Raw genomic sequence first — 15,305 nt, forward strand, 5'->3', positions numbered from 1 at the left:
TTTTTGGACGCCGCGACGTTCCAGAATCAAGGTTTGGCCCCCGAGCCCCGGGGGAAGGTGTCTGGAGGGGCGAAGAAGTGATCCAGGGCGACCGGACACTGATCCTTTCTCTTTCTCTTTCTCTTTGAACCTGAAGCGCAGCTGGCTTTGGCAATCTGACCTTTCTTGGTTCGACCTGCTCTGCAGTATTCCATCACAAGCTTGAAAGCTCTCGAAATCACATCCAAGGCGAAACAATCCACAGCGCCCAGCTCCTTTTAATACCACGATTGAATCCGCTAGAAAAAAGATAGACACAGAACGCAAGTTGGTGGATTCTGTTGGCTATCGGCGGATGGGGACACCATCACGAGCAGGAGGAGGGCTCACGCTGGGCTCGTTCCCCTCCTTTGCTGAATCGTCGGCACCCTCCGAATCATCCACGCTAGTTCCGCGTTGTAGGTAGCTTGCTTCCTTCACGGGGCTCCGGCTCTGAAATCCGATCGAACCAGGGTGACCGCTAATACTGCCAGGGAGCTGTTGGCCTTGAGAGCTGGCACTGCTACCATTACTGACAGCAGCGGGATTGTTTGCACCGGGGGATGTAGCAGTCAGATGTGGGATGTTCTCCGGAACAGGGTGCTTAGAACCGATATTAGTGACCCCGACATCCGAAGCTTTACCGGCTTTGCTCAATGCATAGTCGCCCGAATCGAAGTATTTTCGTTCCTAGAAGAGCGGAAAGGTTTAGAGCGGGACTCCCTGAACAAGGACGTAGAAGATGACGAAGCAACCCATACCTTGAGCTTGTTCTGAAGCAGGTCTTTCTTGGTGGGCATTTTACCGTAGAGACGAAGCAGACGTTGTTCATCGGGGCTCAAGGACTAGCAAAGATTAAGTTGGTTCTTCCAAGATGTAATATTTCATGGAATATAGAGAGAAGGGGTAGACAATATTGTGAGGACACTTACGCTGGTGTCCACCTTGTTCTGTTGATGAGGATTCATTTTCAAGTACTGATGGACTGGATTTGGGCAAGTGCAAGTCAAATTAATCAATCAAGAAAATGAAGATTCCAGTTTTCGGTGTTTGAAAGTGTTATTGGGGTGAAGTCTGCTGAGAGCAGTAAGGTAGATAGGTAGCCAGTAGTCGCCGTCGGAGTGAAGTATGAAGTAGTCGTATGAAGGCGGGGCGGCGGAAAATATGAGGGAACAAGGCAAGACAGAGAGAGAGGGAACGTTGGGCGTTGAAAGGATAAGTCGGAAGATCACTACTGGATGCGGGGAAATGAAGTTAAGTGTTATTATTATTGTTTTTTTGGGACAGAAGAAATAGAATTAAGAATAATGCAAAAGAATTGGAATCGCTCAGATGATGAAGTAGATGATGGTGGTATTATATAGTACGCAGTTTGGACATGCGATCTCTGCCCAATAATAATCACAACCATGATAATACATCCCACCTGGTCCCCTGGATCAGGGAGTAAGATAGTAGAGGAGAACTGCACTTTACTTGAGTCTACTCAACAACCCAAGAGGAAGATCAACTATGTATCTCTACAGCATTATAATTATTATATCGAGGTTTCCTTGTGTACATGGTTATCGATAAGAGGGGTTGGCTTTTTGACTTGCTCAGTCTTCGTGGGGTATCTGGCTGTAAAAAGTTCATTCGTTCTTCAACATATATAGCTTGAAGAAGAATTGATGAATTAATTGCATACTCACTACATGGCAAATTACTGCCTTCTGTTCATCCCATTGTGTAAATTTCGTCACCACCTGGAGAGGAAGATGGACTCCAAACCCCACCGTTCACTGGATCCATACCCATACTATCTCGTCCAGTGAGCTTGTCATCCGCCTAGAAAAAGACTTCCGAAGTGCATCCCCATTTCTCCGTTCGTTTCATTTGAAAGAGAAACCCAAAAAATGTCTCATCAGAATAATGTACCGTCCGCTAGACAATTGACCTTCGTGGTCGAACATTTGGACCCAGAGCTGGGTCCCTGGTCAGCCTTGGAATACGGCTGTATTGCGCGGGAGTCGCATGCGGCGGGAGCAAGATTTCTTCTCAGTTCCGTGCCGACCTCCTTGCAACTACCAAACGACCTGGCCGCGACACAAGGTCTAGAGGTTGAGCATCGTAGTGTCGAGGAGATCTTCGCAGACCGCAAGTCCAAGGTCTGCCTGCTAGACCCCGCAGCCCAGGTCGAACTGAGCCCCGAAGATGGAGACATCTTTGACGTTTTTCTCTTCGGTGGCATCCTCGGTTCGTAGTTCCCCCATGGCTGTCCTTGATGCTGTGATTTACTTGGTCCGACTCGAGGAAATGTACTAACTTGCTGGTTTTCTGGCCAAGGACAGGCGATGATCCGCCACGAGGTGCGTTTGATTGAACAACATGCTTTTCGCTGACGAGGAGTTACTGACCTTGGATATAGATCGTACATCCGAGCTGAGAAAGAAAGGCTACGTCGGAAGACGACTTGGTCCTAAGCAGATGACTACTGACACGGCCGTGCGAGTGTCGCGCATAGTGGTTCAAGAGAAAGGTATCAGACTGCGTGTGTCGCCTTGACCCATCTGTTCATCAATATTAACTATGATCAGTGCCACTGGAGAAGATCGAGTATGTCGATTATCCCGAGATCATTGTCAACAAACATGAGCGGACCGAAATGCCCTTCCGTTATGTGAAAGGAGACGATGGTCAACCCATTATGCCGGCTGTATGTCTTCTTAGTGTTGAGCCCCAAATGCATAGAGACGCTGACATGCATAGGGTATGGTTGACCTTATCAAAAAGGACGCTGACAAGGCTGTGGATGACCTGTTTTGATCTTTGAATGGCGGCAATGAAGGTACCAGGACGTACAGTAGATTGTTGCTGGTTGAAAGGGTACATAACAGGATCATCGACTGCATAATACCCTGTCCAGTTGCTCTCACTAAGATCTAGCTCTCTACGATTTGGCCTTTGTTAAGAATGGCTATGAATGGCTATTTTGATCTGCGGAGGCATGGATGGGTCAATTGGCTTCTGTTTCAGCCTACTTTTTTGTTGCTACCTAGATCTAGGTGCAGCATTGGCACATTGTTCCTGTACCATGAGAGAGAGATTTGTCACCACTGCCAAAGATGTATACGTATGACCCATCCAGTCTCGTAATTCTCTCTGGCTTAGAAAATCAATTCCTCGTATGTCTCGTATTCCATTCATCAATCCCGATGAATAGGTCTCTATAGATAGCCGGAAATAGGGAATACAGCCCGCAAAGAGTCTGTACCGTACAGGTACTGCATGCTGTCGATAAGGTACTGTATCAAGTTCTTTGCCTACAATGGAAATAATCTACCTTAGTATCCGTACTTCGGAGGCATAAGGTCACCGTATCACCGTATTAGATGACTAATTACTGTCAAGTACAATACGTGACGACTGTACTGTACCAGAGTCCAGGCCACGCCATCCAGATCGATTTGCGCCGTCATCGCCGTTATTAGAGAGAGCTACTTTTAGAATCAGAACCAACAATAATCAGCCTCAATAGACCGTACGTACTACACCGTCGACCAGTTGACCTGGTCCAGCATTCCTGTCCTTTCCCACTAATCAGTGTGATTGTTTGCTCTTCTGTTCATACTGCTTTTTTGTCTGAGGTTGCTCTATCATCGTTTAAGCCCGGACCTCCGAACGGCTGCCATCCTCCGAATTGTAGGGAGACCGAGGAGTCAATCGCCCTCACCAATGAAACGTTGAGCGTCACCTTCAGAGCCCTCGCAGAACCATTTCCCGCATAATATTTGATCTGGTGTCTGTACTTTTATTAAAAAAAGATTGATCCCACTGTCCCTCGCCTTGGTCACTTGAGATGCTCTTGACAGCGCCCTCATCTCGAGGGTCAAGGACGCAATCGGGCATCGCGAACGTTTCGTGGTGGGCCTTGTCGCTACTCCTTCTGTTCAGTCCGACCCTAGTCTCAGCCAAATCTGCTGCAGACTACTATGTACGATCATTGCCTGGTGCCCCAGAAGGGCCCTTGTTGAAGATGCATGCCGGGTGAGTTCCAGTGTTTGAGGATTTGATACCCCCAAGGCGCCAACTAATATGATTTGCGCATGGTCAGGCATATCGAAGTAGATGCGCAGAATAACGGCAACCTTTTCTTCTGGCATTACCAGAACCGTCATATCGCCAACCGCCAGCGGACAGTGATCTGGCTGAACGGCGGCCCAGGATGCAGTTCGATGGACGGCGCTCTCATGGAAATCGGTCCCTACAGACTCAAGGATAACCATACATTGGAGTACAATAATGGCTCGTGGGATGAATTTGCAAACTTGCTTTTCGTTGACCAACCCGTCGGGACGGGCTTCAGCTACGTCAGCACCAACAGTTATATCCACGAGCTCGATGAGATGTCGGCTCAATTTATCACCTTCCTGGAGAAGTGGTTTCAACTATTTCCTGAGTACGAAGGTGACGATGTAGGTGCCCTCATTTTCAGTGCCTGATGATCTCGGTGAACCTTTCTAACTTGTCATCAGATATACATTGCAGGCGAGTCGTATGCTGGTCAGCATATACCTTACATCGCCAAAGCTATACAGGAACGCAACAATAAGATCCAGAATGACCAGAGCGTCCGGTGGAATCTTCGCGGCATTGTGATCGGTAATGGTTGGATCTCTCCCGCTCAGCAGTACCCCTCTTACCTCACCTTCGCATACGAGGAGGGTCTTGTCACAGAAGGGAGCAGTCTCGCCAAAGATCTTGAAGTTTATCAGTCCGTCTGCGAATCGAAGATAAGTGCATCACCGAACGCCATAAACATCAGGGATTGTGAGGAGATTTTGCAGCAGATTCTTGCACGCACGAAAGATACAAATAGGCAGTGTTACAACATGTACGACGTCCGCCTCCGAGATACGTATCCGTCGTGCGGAATGAATTGGCCCACAGACTTGGTGGACGTGAAGCCCTACTTGCAGCGCCCGGACGTGGTCCAAGCCTTGAACATTAACCCCGAGAAGAAGTCCGGATGGGAGGAATGCTCTGGCGCGGTGAGCAGTACCTTCAACGCAGCGAACTCGCTGCCTTCGGTTCAACTACTACCGGAGCTTCTCGAGTCCGGCATTCCCATCCTGCTGTTCAGCGGCGACAAGGATCTCATTTGCAATCATGTCGGTACGGAACAACTGATCAACAATATGAAGTGGAACGGTGGAACTGGCTTTGAAACCTCCCCTGGTGTTTGGGCTCCGCGTCACGATTGGACATTTGAAGGTGAACCGACCGGTATATACCAATATGCCCGGAACTTGACCTACGTCCTCTTCTACAATGCAAGCCATATGGTACCCTACGATCTACCTCGCCAGAGTCGTGACATGCTTGACCGCTTCATGAAGGTCGATATCGCCAATATCGGCGGCAAGCCGGCGGATTCACGGATCGATGGCGAGAAGCTACCGCAGACCTCCGTAGGCGGCCACCCGAACAGCACAGCAGCCGAGCAGCAAGCGAAGGAGAAGATCAAAGAGACAGAATGGAAGGCCTACGCCAAGTCTGGCGAGGCGGCTCTGATCGTCGTGATAATCGGTGTGACGGTCTGGGGTTTCTTCATTTGGCGCAGTCGACGACGCAACCGCGGCTATCAAGGAGTCTACCAGAGGGACGTTGGCAGTGGCTCTATTCTGGAGCGCTTCCACAACAAACGCTCCGGGCCTGCCGATGTGGAAGCGGGCGACTTTGACGAGTCCGAGCTCGACAACCTTCATTCACCAGGCCCGGAACAAGAACATTATGCTGTCGGGGATGACAGTGATGAAGAGGGTCCGAATCACCACCCTGCCGCCCCGCCGAGCTCCACGAAGCCAGGAGGCGCTCAACCATAGACGTTGCCGGTCTGTTGTTTCGGTTCCATATTAATTGTTATTTTGCGACGAAGTTGGTTAGCTCTAGCGTGTAGTCAACTACAATGCATACATAATTTTCTATCGAGTCGACGTTCCATGCCGCCTCGAAGCGGAGTTCTAGTGTTGAAGTAACCTTGGTCAATGTATATGCCATTTAACAGTCGCGCAATGTCTGCCCTTTTATGTGCAAGTCCGTTTAACATCAGATCTATCAATATGTGACATTTTCCCCTGTAGTCATGTATGAACCTCAACCTAGCCCAGGTGTCATAAACTGACTACATCTTGAGAGTCCACACCTTGACAGTGCCGTCATCAGCCGTGGTGATTAAGACCTCCTCGTCTGTACCCTCTGTCCGTCCGCGATCTGCGCGCTTCGCCCAACTAACGTGGTTGATTTCGTAGATCCCATGGGCACCGTCCACCGTGGCGATGACTCTCCATTCAGTTCTAAGAGCAGCCGGTGAGTCCGCTGCTGTGCCGTCCGCCGATGTAGGAGGATCCGTCTCCATGGTCTCTGCCGTCGAGCCTACGACCAAGCGCTCCTCGTACACCACGATCCGACCATCCGCCCCGACAGATGCCAGCCGACCCGTCCGCTTGCTCCATGCTACCGTATAAATAGACAGATCATGCGCCTGCGGTAGAACGCACTCCTCGTCCCAGAACTCGTCGGACCCCGTCGGACGGATGATACTCGGGATGCCCGAGCCTCCAAACGGCGATGGCTGGGCTTGGTGTTGTTGCTGCTCCTTCGGTTGCCGTCTCCAGATCCGCACGGTACGGTCGTCAGAGCATGAGACGAGACGAGGACCGGAAAGTGCATGCGCCTTCTTCCACTGCGCGGTGGCCAGATCGCCATCCGCCAAGTCAGTTGGTGCGGACGGCACATTCTCTGCGCCCTCCCAGTCGACGCACCATACCGTGCCCTGGTGGCCCTTGATGCAGGCCACCTGGCCCCAATCATCAAGATCCTCCCGCCACAGCCGAATGGTATCGTCGTAGCTGGCACTTGCCAGACACTCCTCGACTGGATGCCAGGCAACGCACTTCACATCGCCCTGGTGCTCCTGCATGACCGCCACGGTCTCAAAGTTGTTATCACCGTCATCCAGATCCTCCCAGATCCAGATCGACTTGTCCCGCGAGCACGTTGCGAGCAACATCCCGGACGGCGACCACGATACCGACTTGACCTCGCTGTCGTGCCCGTCTAGCAGCACGGCGAACCGCCACTCCTCGTCGTCCTCGTCGGCGCCGTCGCCGCCGTCGTTGTCGATTCCTGCTGCCCCGTTGCCATTTGTCATGTCATCCGCATGGTCATGGGTGTCGGCACGGTGCCAATCCTCTATACCACGCTCTGTCTGCCCGTAGCTATCCCAGCGTCGCCAGATGCCGACGGTCGCATCGAAGCTGCCCGTGGCAAGTACGCTTTCCCCCTTGACGTGCGGCTTCCAGGCGCATGTCCTTACGCTGCGCTTATGACCGCCCGTTATAGTCGAAAGAAGCCGGAAATTAGTCAATGAGTAGACACGGACCGTTTTGTCGGAGCTGCATGTCGCAACGATCGGGAGAGTGGGGTGCGGTGCGCTCAGCCAGGTACGTTCGAGAGATGGAGGTGTGAGATCCGATAGGAGAGACAACTGGGAGGATGATTCGGCTGCCATGACCATATATCGTAGGCTTTTCTGATATATTTCTTTTCCCTAGTTCTCTCAACTCCTTGTTCTTGCGTTGGGGCTGTCGCTGTTGTCTGTGATCGGAGTCCCGAAGACAGAGCAGTAGGTGGGGTTTTTCTAATAGCGGATCATTGATAGAGCTGGGTCGCTCCTCGCTCCGATATGGCAAGGTCAATGGAGAATTCCCTTCAAGGCTATTACGTCTGGACTGTTTGAACTTGCTTTCAGATGGCCTTGGTGTAGATTGATTTGTTATATCAAAGAAAGTGAGGCTCGCGCGCTAAAAGATGGGACGGATTGAAAAAAGCTACAGACTGTCACGACTGCACAAATTTCTTCCATTCTCGTTGAATCATTCGTGGCATTATGCTTAGACTCAGAATCTAGTAATTGTTGAAAACAAGGGCAAGAGAAAACCAAACCAAACCATCTAGTAAAGATAAATATCCAAGACAAAGATCCATTGAGGCAAAATACCAAACGCCTTCATACTCCTGTTCCTAAGCCTATGCCTTCCTCCAATATCTGATCGTAGACCATGCCATGGCAGAGCCAGTCCACCTCTCGAACCTTCTCCAGTTCCTCAGTCAGTTGTCCAACTTCGTTGACGAACTCCGGCATGCCTGCTCCCGCCAGGCTCTGACTTGCTGTAGTTGTTGCCCGTACCCGCTCACTGGCGCTTGAAGCGCTCAGACGAGAAAAGACATGAGCGCGAAGGCGAGACAGGATGAGTCGGGCCACCGGGTCGGTAAAGCTGGTTAGCCCAGACGCCATTTGGCCGGATCCTGAAGAGATATCCGACTCCAAAGATGATGAGGATCTTGGCGCGACAAGGTCACTTTGGACTTCAATCGATCCAGGCGAAACTGCAGCACACGCCGTAGCCACAGGCGCCAAAACTCGCCGGATTGTTGCTGAAAGCTGAGCACTCGCGCTCGAAGGCATGGGATGCGTCGATTCGAGGATTGACTGCACTCGATCCGCTTGAATATCGTTGAAGTCTAGAGATAAGATCCGGTCCGCTTCAGCCTTCCATTGTGACCGTACATCCCGCTTAAGGAGGTTCTTTGCTGTAAGCAGAATCGAGGCGGTGGCTACGATTCTGAACGCTCGCGCATGCATTCTCCCCAGCCGCTCACGGTCCAGGTCCAGAGTCTCAGGAATGAGGTCCTCGGATACAGGCGCGTTGCTCAGCACAAGGTCCACAAGACCTTGTGCATAAATCTTGGCAGCCGTCGGGTGAGGCTCTCCATTGATATTCTCAGGATCCCGTTTTTGCATCTCATCCGCAAGTATTTTGCGATTCGTCCGCCAGAATCGTCGGCACTTGCCCAAGCTAATAGACCCGTCCTGTATGCCCCGCTCAAAAGTCCTTTGCTCGTACCCGGGAGCCTCTTGTATCAGCTGCGGAGCAGCAACCTGGATCATGAAATTGGTATGATCCAGAGACAGCAGATCGATGAGGCCCATCAGCCTCGCCAGACGATCAATAGCATCGCCCGAGGAGTCCTCGATGAACGCCTTGACCGCAGCATCCCGATAAGGGGCGCAAAGCTTTGGCAGAACGTTGTTCATGAAATCGAAAAATCTATCATAAGAAAAGGTGCCAGCTTTGCATTGGCCCTCCACAAGTTTTGGGTCCAGTACCTCGCTGATCAGGACGTGGAGTGAGTTTCCGGGTCGCAGCAAGCGCAGCAGTCGATCTTGGATCACTGTGGCCATGGCCACCATCCAGTTTGCACCCATTCCAGCGTCCACGTCTCTACGCATCATATCGCACATATGCTTCATAATCTGCTTGCGTGGTGTCGTGTACTGCGTCTCATCGACTTTGTACTCCTTGTTGATGAGAAGCTCGTGTACCAGAGCGCGGTTTTCAGGGAGAGCAGTAAGCACTTGAGTAAACCGCTCATGCGGAGAAATCCTTTGCTTATCCAGCTCGCGAAAGACTGGACTTTCCACGTTGTTGAAGCTCTCGCTGAGTGGTGAGGCCACACTCTCGGTCAATGCCTCCGCCGATGAGGGAGCTACTTCGGCAGATCGCGGGATGGCCTGCTTGGAAGTTGTACGTTTTCTCTCCCGCTTGGCTTTCTTGAGAGAGTCCCGCACCATCTGCATTGCCTTGTCAGAGCCAGCCAGACGTTTCAGCCTAGCAAGGAGGAGAATTTGATTCTGCCTGATGCCTTGCCAATAGTCATCGGCAACACCCCCGGCGCGGTCATCTTTGACCGTCTGCCATATCAACTCTAATTCTACGAACTGAGCAAGCATGATCTCGATCAAGACGCTAGAATCGTGAGTTTTCCAGGCATGAAATGCCGAGAAAAATACGCTGTATGCTTCACACAATGTTTGAAGATCGGTTGATATCACCGTCGGTGAGTAGCACCCCGAGAGAATTGGGGCAACCTGCTCAAATTCTTCAAGAAGCTCACGGGCTTTGGAAATCAGGTCTTGTTCCTGTTCACCGTTGCTGCTCAGCACTTCGGCGGGATGCGTCACGATCAGATAGCTGCTGAGAAAAGTGCGAACAGCACCTCTTCCTCCCACTGTCCCACTTTCCATATCTTGCAGTCCGCAAAGTCTAAGGACACGGGCCGTCACAGATAACACGTTTTCATCTGAGAGCATGGCCCCAACATCTTCAAAATTCATGGTGCGGATGCGGTTAACCGTGAGGTTGAGACTTCGAAACTCCTGCATGACCAGCTTCGCGTGATGTGCCCGCCAGACACGTTGAATTGTCCTTGCGGCTGCATCCCGAGTCAAAGATTTGGTGACCACTTGAGCCATCTTTTTCTCTTCTGCCGCTGGGAGGCTACTAGTGCGGTGGCGCCGTTGAGTTTGCTGGTAAAGCAACCGCCTTTTCTCTGCTTCCGCGAACTTTTCAGCCATTTCCAGCCGGAGGCGGGCGTGCTCTGCAGCTAATCTTTCTCGGTTGTCTTCAGCCTTCTTCTTCGCGCGGCGGACCTCCTCTTCGCACTTGGCGGTGATCTGCGCAAGTAACCGCTCGCGTGACTGCTGAGCAGCAAGCGCTCGCTCCTCTCGTTGGAGGTTTTTGGTAGCAGCGGCAAGTGCAGCACGTAGCCTCACCTTTTCCGCATGCAACGCACGGTCAGCAAGCCTTGCCTTGCGGTTTTCCAAAATCGAGGTTCGCCGCAGATGTTGCGCAACATGGTCGGCGGAGGACGAGCCATTGGAAGAGGCGTTCGAATGGTGCGAATGTAGGGATGAGATCGAGCTCCGACGAGATGATGTCGCAGAGGAGCGTCGAGCCAAACTCGACTTTCGCGAGAATCGGGCAGCGATCCGAGCCGGTAAGTTCAGCGGGGGCTTCTGCTCATCTGGGAGCATGTCCACGTCTGGTTCAGTAACGGACTCTGGCGCAACGGTTGGTCCAGCATCGGGTAGCTGTATTTCAATATCTGAATTGCGACGAATCATGATCTGGGTCGCCGATGACGTTTATTGCTGCATTTAACGAGACGGAGGCAGAGGGGTTCTTGGTGGAAATGGCGGGGCGTAGAAAGGATTGATCAAGCGGTTTCTATTTTCGTCTATCACTCTGCACGGCACAGTTATTGTGATACCATCTCCAGTTACTCGCTAACCCCTGGGAAAGCGAACATGGGAGGAGGGGAAGTGAGTGGAAGGAACCAAGTCTTTCAAACCAAAGACTGGGACATGGCCAGGGAGCGGGAAGATCCGTGCTGCGTTTCAGAATAGAATGCCGGGGGAGCAGAGAGGAGGGAAAAGAAAGGCAGCAGGAAGGAGCGGAAATCAGGATATAAAGCAAGTTGGACCTGTTATTTGAGAAGTACCAAACAAGGATGAAGGAATGGTAGATAGATTATAAGAGAAGGGTAAGAAGTAGGGACCGTCTGCGATACCAGCACTCTATGCGTTCATTCTCGGTTCGTGGGATGGCATCATCGTCATCACTGGTAATAATAGTAACCTAGTGATCGGGATTATAACCTAGGTCACTATGCAGAGACGTCTTCAGCTGATCTCCGGGGGAAGGTTCTGATAAGCTGAAGCAAGGCTATCTAAAGCATCTATCTACCACTTAGCAGTCAGCATTATTGCAGCATTCCCAGAGAAGCTTGTCGAATGCAGCCAGCTGCTTACCTAAGCACAGTTCTGGCTGCAATCAGAGGTGTCTTACTGTAAGGGGACACTGATATGACTCGGAAAGGAAAAGAAATGGACGTCGAGGAAATTTGTTCGCAGTTCCATTCCTTGTCCGGTATCTACATTTTGCTAATCATCTACCGATGCATATTAATCGTGTTCGAGGTCACGTTGTATCTTCACTAGGGATTGCTACTTCGGGTAAAATCCGGTTGCGGCCTCAATGAACATGTACGCATGTGACCATCGTTTTTTAACAGCGTTGAATCATCTCTTCAGACTACATTACGTCTCCATCTCGGAGAAAGCATTCGACAGTACATGAATAATCTGCATATATCTCTTCTAATCACATTTCCACCCTACTTTCTATTCAACCCGTAATCCCACTCGCATCTGTCCCTTTCCGCCTCTGTTGGCTCGGAGATAATAAGGTATAAAACATAAATCTCTCACATCCTCGCTGATTGGAGCCACATCGCCGGATTCAGCTACAATCTGCCGCTTCCAACGGGTTGTATCCAAAGTTCCTCGAGAGCCACCTTGGGCGATGATGCCCACGTGATGATCGGGAGTCGATTGTACCTCCTCCTGTAAAGGTGCATTCATATCGAAGATTATTGTCTTCACGGATCATCAGCTGCGGCTTCCCTCTATCTCTTGGTGGATCTTGCTTCGTACCTTAAAATGATCATTCTCCCAAGAATTGTCTACATCCTCGACACAGTACACTATCGGTCCGCGGGTGACATAGGCGACAGGCTGCATCGTTAATGGATGTGGCCTTACCACTCGGGGGCGCATCGGACAGCTGAGACTGAATTCCGCATGCTGCTGGATCCAGTCTGAGGGTAAATAGAGATACCCATCATGAAGATCCGGCCATGAAGGCTGCGGAGTAACCTGGTTGACAAAATTTGTTCAGATCCTCGACTTCTTCAATCTGCAGAGTCGTCAAAGTAGAAAAGGATCATCCACTAACCTCCCAGGTGCTTGCCCATCCAGGGATTCGCAGCCGCAGCTCCAAGTTCACTGGCGGACCGTCAATATTCACAGAGAAAGAAACATCCCCGTTCCATGGCCACTGTGTCTTCTGAGTAATCTCGATCCTGGAGTCCGCAACCTGAAAGCGCAACGTAGCCGAGGTATAAAGATGCACGTTGACAGTAGCCTTCTGTCTCTCGTTGTTGACCTTGTAGCTCCAAAGATAACCGCCCAGACAGCCCAGTGTTCGAGTGACGTTGGGCGGACAACAGGCACACTCAAACCATTCGTAGCGCCGGGACAAGTCCTTTTCTGATGAGGCGAGTTGATTTACGTAGGTGAACCCCTTTCCATCCAAGCTCATTCCTGTTAGGACTGCGTTATAGAGACACAGCTCCAAAATATCCGCATAGTGGCTGTGAAGTTCAACCTTGGTATAGGGCATTAGTTAGGTAACCAACCTATGAACAGAGCAGCCTGGACAGAGAAGGGCTACGATACCTGTAACAATCGTTCAGCCAGCATCATCACCCCGATTGCTGCGCAAGTTTCCGCATAACACCCACCCTCGTCCGTTCCATGGGGTAAGAAATAATCAATACCAAAACCCTCCCACTGTTTCATGGCGCCAATACCGCCCGTCATATAGGATTTCTTCTCAATCATGTTCGACCAGAGTCGATGCAAAGCGGGCAAGAACTTGTTCGCAACATCACTGCTTGGCTCGCAGATGCGGACAAGGTCCGTAACTGAGGTTAGGAGGTACATGGCACGAACAGCGTGCCCCTCAATTGTTTGCTGTTGGGTAATTGGGACATGGGCTTGTTGATACCTGGCAATCCTAGATTAGCTAGAGGTGGTCTGAAGCCGAGCACATGGGCTGCATAACGCAAATGCCTGGCTTGCTTCCAGGTACAACAAAGGGAAAGACTTACCAATAGCTTCTCGCGGCTGGATAGGCTTCGGGCACTTCATGCTTACGCTCGCCTCGGGCCTCAGCCTCCACATCGTAGTAATGCCGCCGTTCTTTTCCGCCAGAGGGATTACCACGCTCCTCAAGAAAGAAACGGGCCAGACGAAGGTGCTCAGGGTCTTGTGTTACTTTATACAGGCGCAGAAGGGCTAGTTCAATTTCTGGATGACCAGGATAGCCAGCCTTTTGTCCCTCCTTGTTTCCAAAGGTAGCTGCAAGCAGCGCAACATATTTCAGAATAGGCGACAACAATTCATCGTTTCTGTAAAGGAGACGGTGGGCGAGCGCAGCTTCTACAAGGTGTCCTGCATTATATCTAATCCAAGAGGAATTAGCTTCTGGTCTGACGCATGAGGGAGGACAAAAGCCTACAGTTCATGCATGTCTCGAAGGTTAGTAAACCTCTTCCCAGGTTCAACTACCGTGTAGTGGATATTGAGATATCCGTCCGACTGCTGAGCGTTCTGGATCATTTCCACAAGCTCCCTGATGGCCGCATCTATTTCTTCGTCTGGATAATCCATCAGAAAATAGCAAGCACCTTCGATCCATTTGGCCACATCCGAATCCCAAAACAAGTGATTGGGCACCGGCCACACTGTGCATGGATCCGAATAGCTCGGATGCCACTTCAACTTGAATGCGTCATACCGTCCAGTGTCCTTCATCATCTGCAGCTGGTGCCGCAGTGTCTGGGATCGAACAACTTGTCGGCGCTGGGCCCAAAAGGAGTCCGGAGCGAAAGTTGTGGCTTTGAAGCTTTCTTGCGGATATTCCATATTGAACGCAGAATCGGGTATTGTTGAGCAGCGGTCACTATATTCAAGGACTGTTTTATCGTATGAGAGAGCTAAGCTTCCCTTATGCTGTTGCGACATTCAGATATGGACTGAGCAGGCCCCTCCCCCTCATCCTTGCAGTGGACAAGCTTCTTCGCTGACATTCTCGACCTTCGATTACCGACGGCACTGAACACTCCACCTCCGTTGCCGGGTTGCCGTAAGTAGATTCTGGTGACTTTTGTGCCGAAGCTAGAGCAGTTGGAGAAGCTGGAGGGGTGCAAGTTTCCGGTGGAGATCTGTCTCCGGCGGGGCCTTAATCGTACTACAGCCATTGAAGACCACAATAAAAGAGGTCGTTGAGGCCGAGGAACAAGACGATAGCGCCGCAGAGGGAGAGACCGAAGTCATCTCTTTCCATATTGAGATGTATGACTTTCTGAACCGGTGATAGACTACTAATCGAAGGAAGTATTGTGGGAAGAAAATCCCCCAAAAGTTACCAGTGACTAGAAATCGCTCATATTGTACTTTAATATCGCACATTTCACCAGCAGGGTGATTTGCGGGTGCCTCCATAACTCCTTTTGCGCCGTGCACGGTATGCTAGTGGTATGCAAAACTCCTCGGGAACAGTATCGGATATATGTGATCAAGAAAGAAGCAGACTGGACATTCCATATCGCTCTGCAGCATTGTAACACTCATGTGTAGTTCCAGTTGCAAAGCTGGTAGTTCCATTTAACGGACCCCTGAACGCCTGAATAAGCCATATTGATCCTTTCTCATGAAGGCAGGCGGGCCTGCCAACTTCTGCCCTCACAGCTCCCTTTGTAAATATCGATCGCGTCCA

At 50.9% G+C, this 15,305-nt stretch overlaps 6 protein-coding genes across 6 annotated transcripts, besides 1 other annotated feature; 2 read left to right on the top strand and 4 right to left on the bottom strand.

The window, feature by feature from the left end:
- Positions 1–324: 324 nt before the first annotated feature.
- NFIA_016680 (endosulfine family protein) lies at positions 325–986 on the bottom strand (the record flags this gene model as incomplete). The annotated part of the gene is made up of 3 exons (XM_001264868.1): positions 325–708; positions 780–863; positions 951–986. The coding sequence occupies 3 exons, from the start codon at positions 984–986 to the stop codon at positions 325–327; spliced, it is 504 nt and encodes a 167-aa protein (XP_001264869.1).
- A 927-nt stretch (positions 987–1,913) lies between these two features.
- NFIA_016690 (SAM-dependent methyltransferase) lies at positions 1,914–2,823 on the top strand (the record flags this gene model as incomplete). Its single annotated transcript, XM_001264869.1, has 4 exons — positions 1,914–2,253; positions 2,426–2,536; positions 2,595–2,713; positions 2,767–2,823. The coding sequence occupies 4 exons, from the start codon at positions 1,914–1,916 to the stop codon at positions 2,821–2,823; spliced, it is 627 nt and encodes a 208-aa protein (XP_001264870.1).
- Positions 2,824–3,856: 1,033 nt separating this feature from the next.
- kexA (serine-type carboxypeptidase kexA) lies at positions 3,857–5,882 on the top strand (the record flags this gene model as incomplete). The annotated part of the gene is made up of 3 exons (XM_001264870.1): positions 3,857–4,044; positions 4,112–4,472; positions 4,533–5,882. 3 exons carry the CDS (start codon positions 3,857–3,859, stop codon positions 5,880–5,882), a joined length of 1,899 nt encoding a protein of 632 aa, XP_001264871.1.
- Positions 5,883–6,181: 299 nt separating this feature from the next.
- cia1 (iron-sulfur cluster assembly protein CIA1) lies at positions 6,182–7,570 on the bottom strand (the record flags this gene model as incomplete). Its single annotated transcript, XM_001264871.1, has 1 exon — positions 6,182–7,570. One exon carries the CDS (start codon positions 7,568–7,570, stop codon positions 6,182–6,184), a length of 1,389 nt encoding a protein of 462 aa, XP_001264872.1.
- Positions 7,140–7,181: a microsatellite.
- A 498-nt stretch (positions 7,571–8,068) lies between the features above and the next one.
- On the bottom strand, positions 8,069–11,026 carry NFIA_016720 (IQ calmodulin-binding motif domain protein; the record flags this gene model as incomplete). The annotated part of the gene is made up of 1 exon (XM_001264872.1): positions 8,069–11,026. One exon carries the CDS (start codon positions 11,024–11,026, stop codon positions 8,069–8,071), a length of 2,958 nt encoding a protein of 985 aa, XP_001264873.1.
- Positions 11,027–12,085: 1,059 nt separating this feature from the next.
- Positions 12,086–14,452, bottom strand: NFIA_016730 (glycoside hydrolase family 127 protein; the record flags this gene model as incomplete). The annotated part of the gene is made up of 6 exons (XM_001264873.1): positions 12,086–12,307; positions 12,398–12,607; positions 12,699–13,130; positions 13,202–13,532; positions 13,636–13,989; positions 14,046–14,452. 6 exons carry the CDS (start codon positions 14,450–14,452, stop codon positions 12,086–12,088), a joined length of 1,956 nt encoding a protein of 651 aa, XP_001264874.1.
- Between the last annotated feature and the right edge of the window lie 853 nt (positions 14,453–15,305).

Source organism: Aspergillus fischeri, genomic scaffold (genome assembly GCF_000149645.3).
Source record: "Aspergillus fischeri NRRL 181 1099437636249 genomic scaffold, whole genome shotgun sequence".
Taxonomy (NCBI): domain Eukaryota; kingdom Fungi; phylum Ascomycota; class Eurotiomycetes; order Eurotiales; family Aspergillaceae; genus Aspergillus; species Aspergillus fischeri.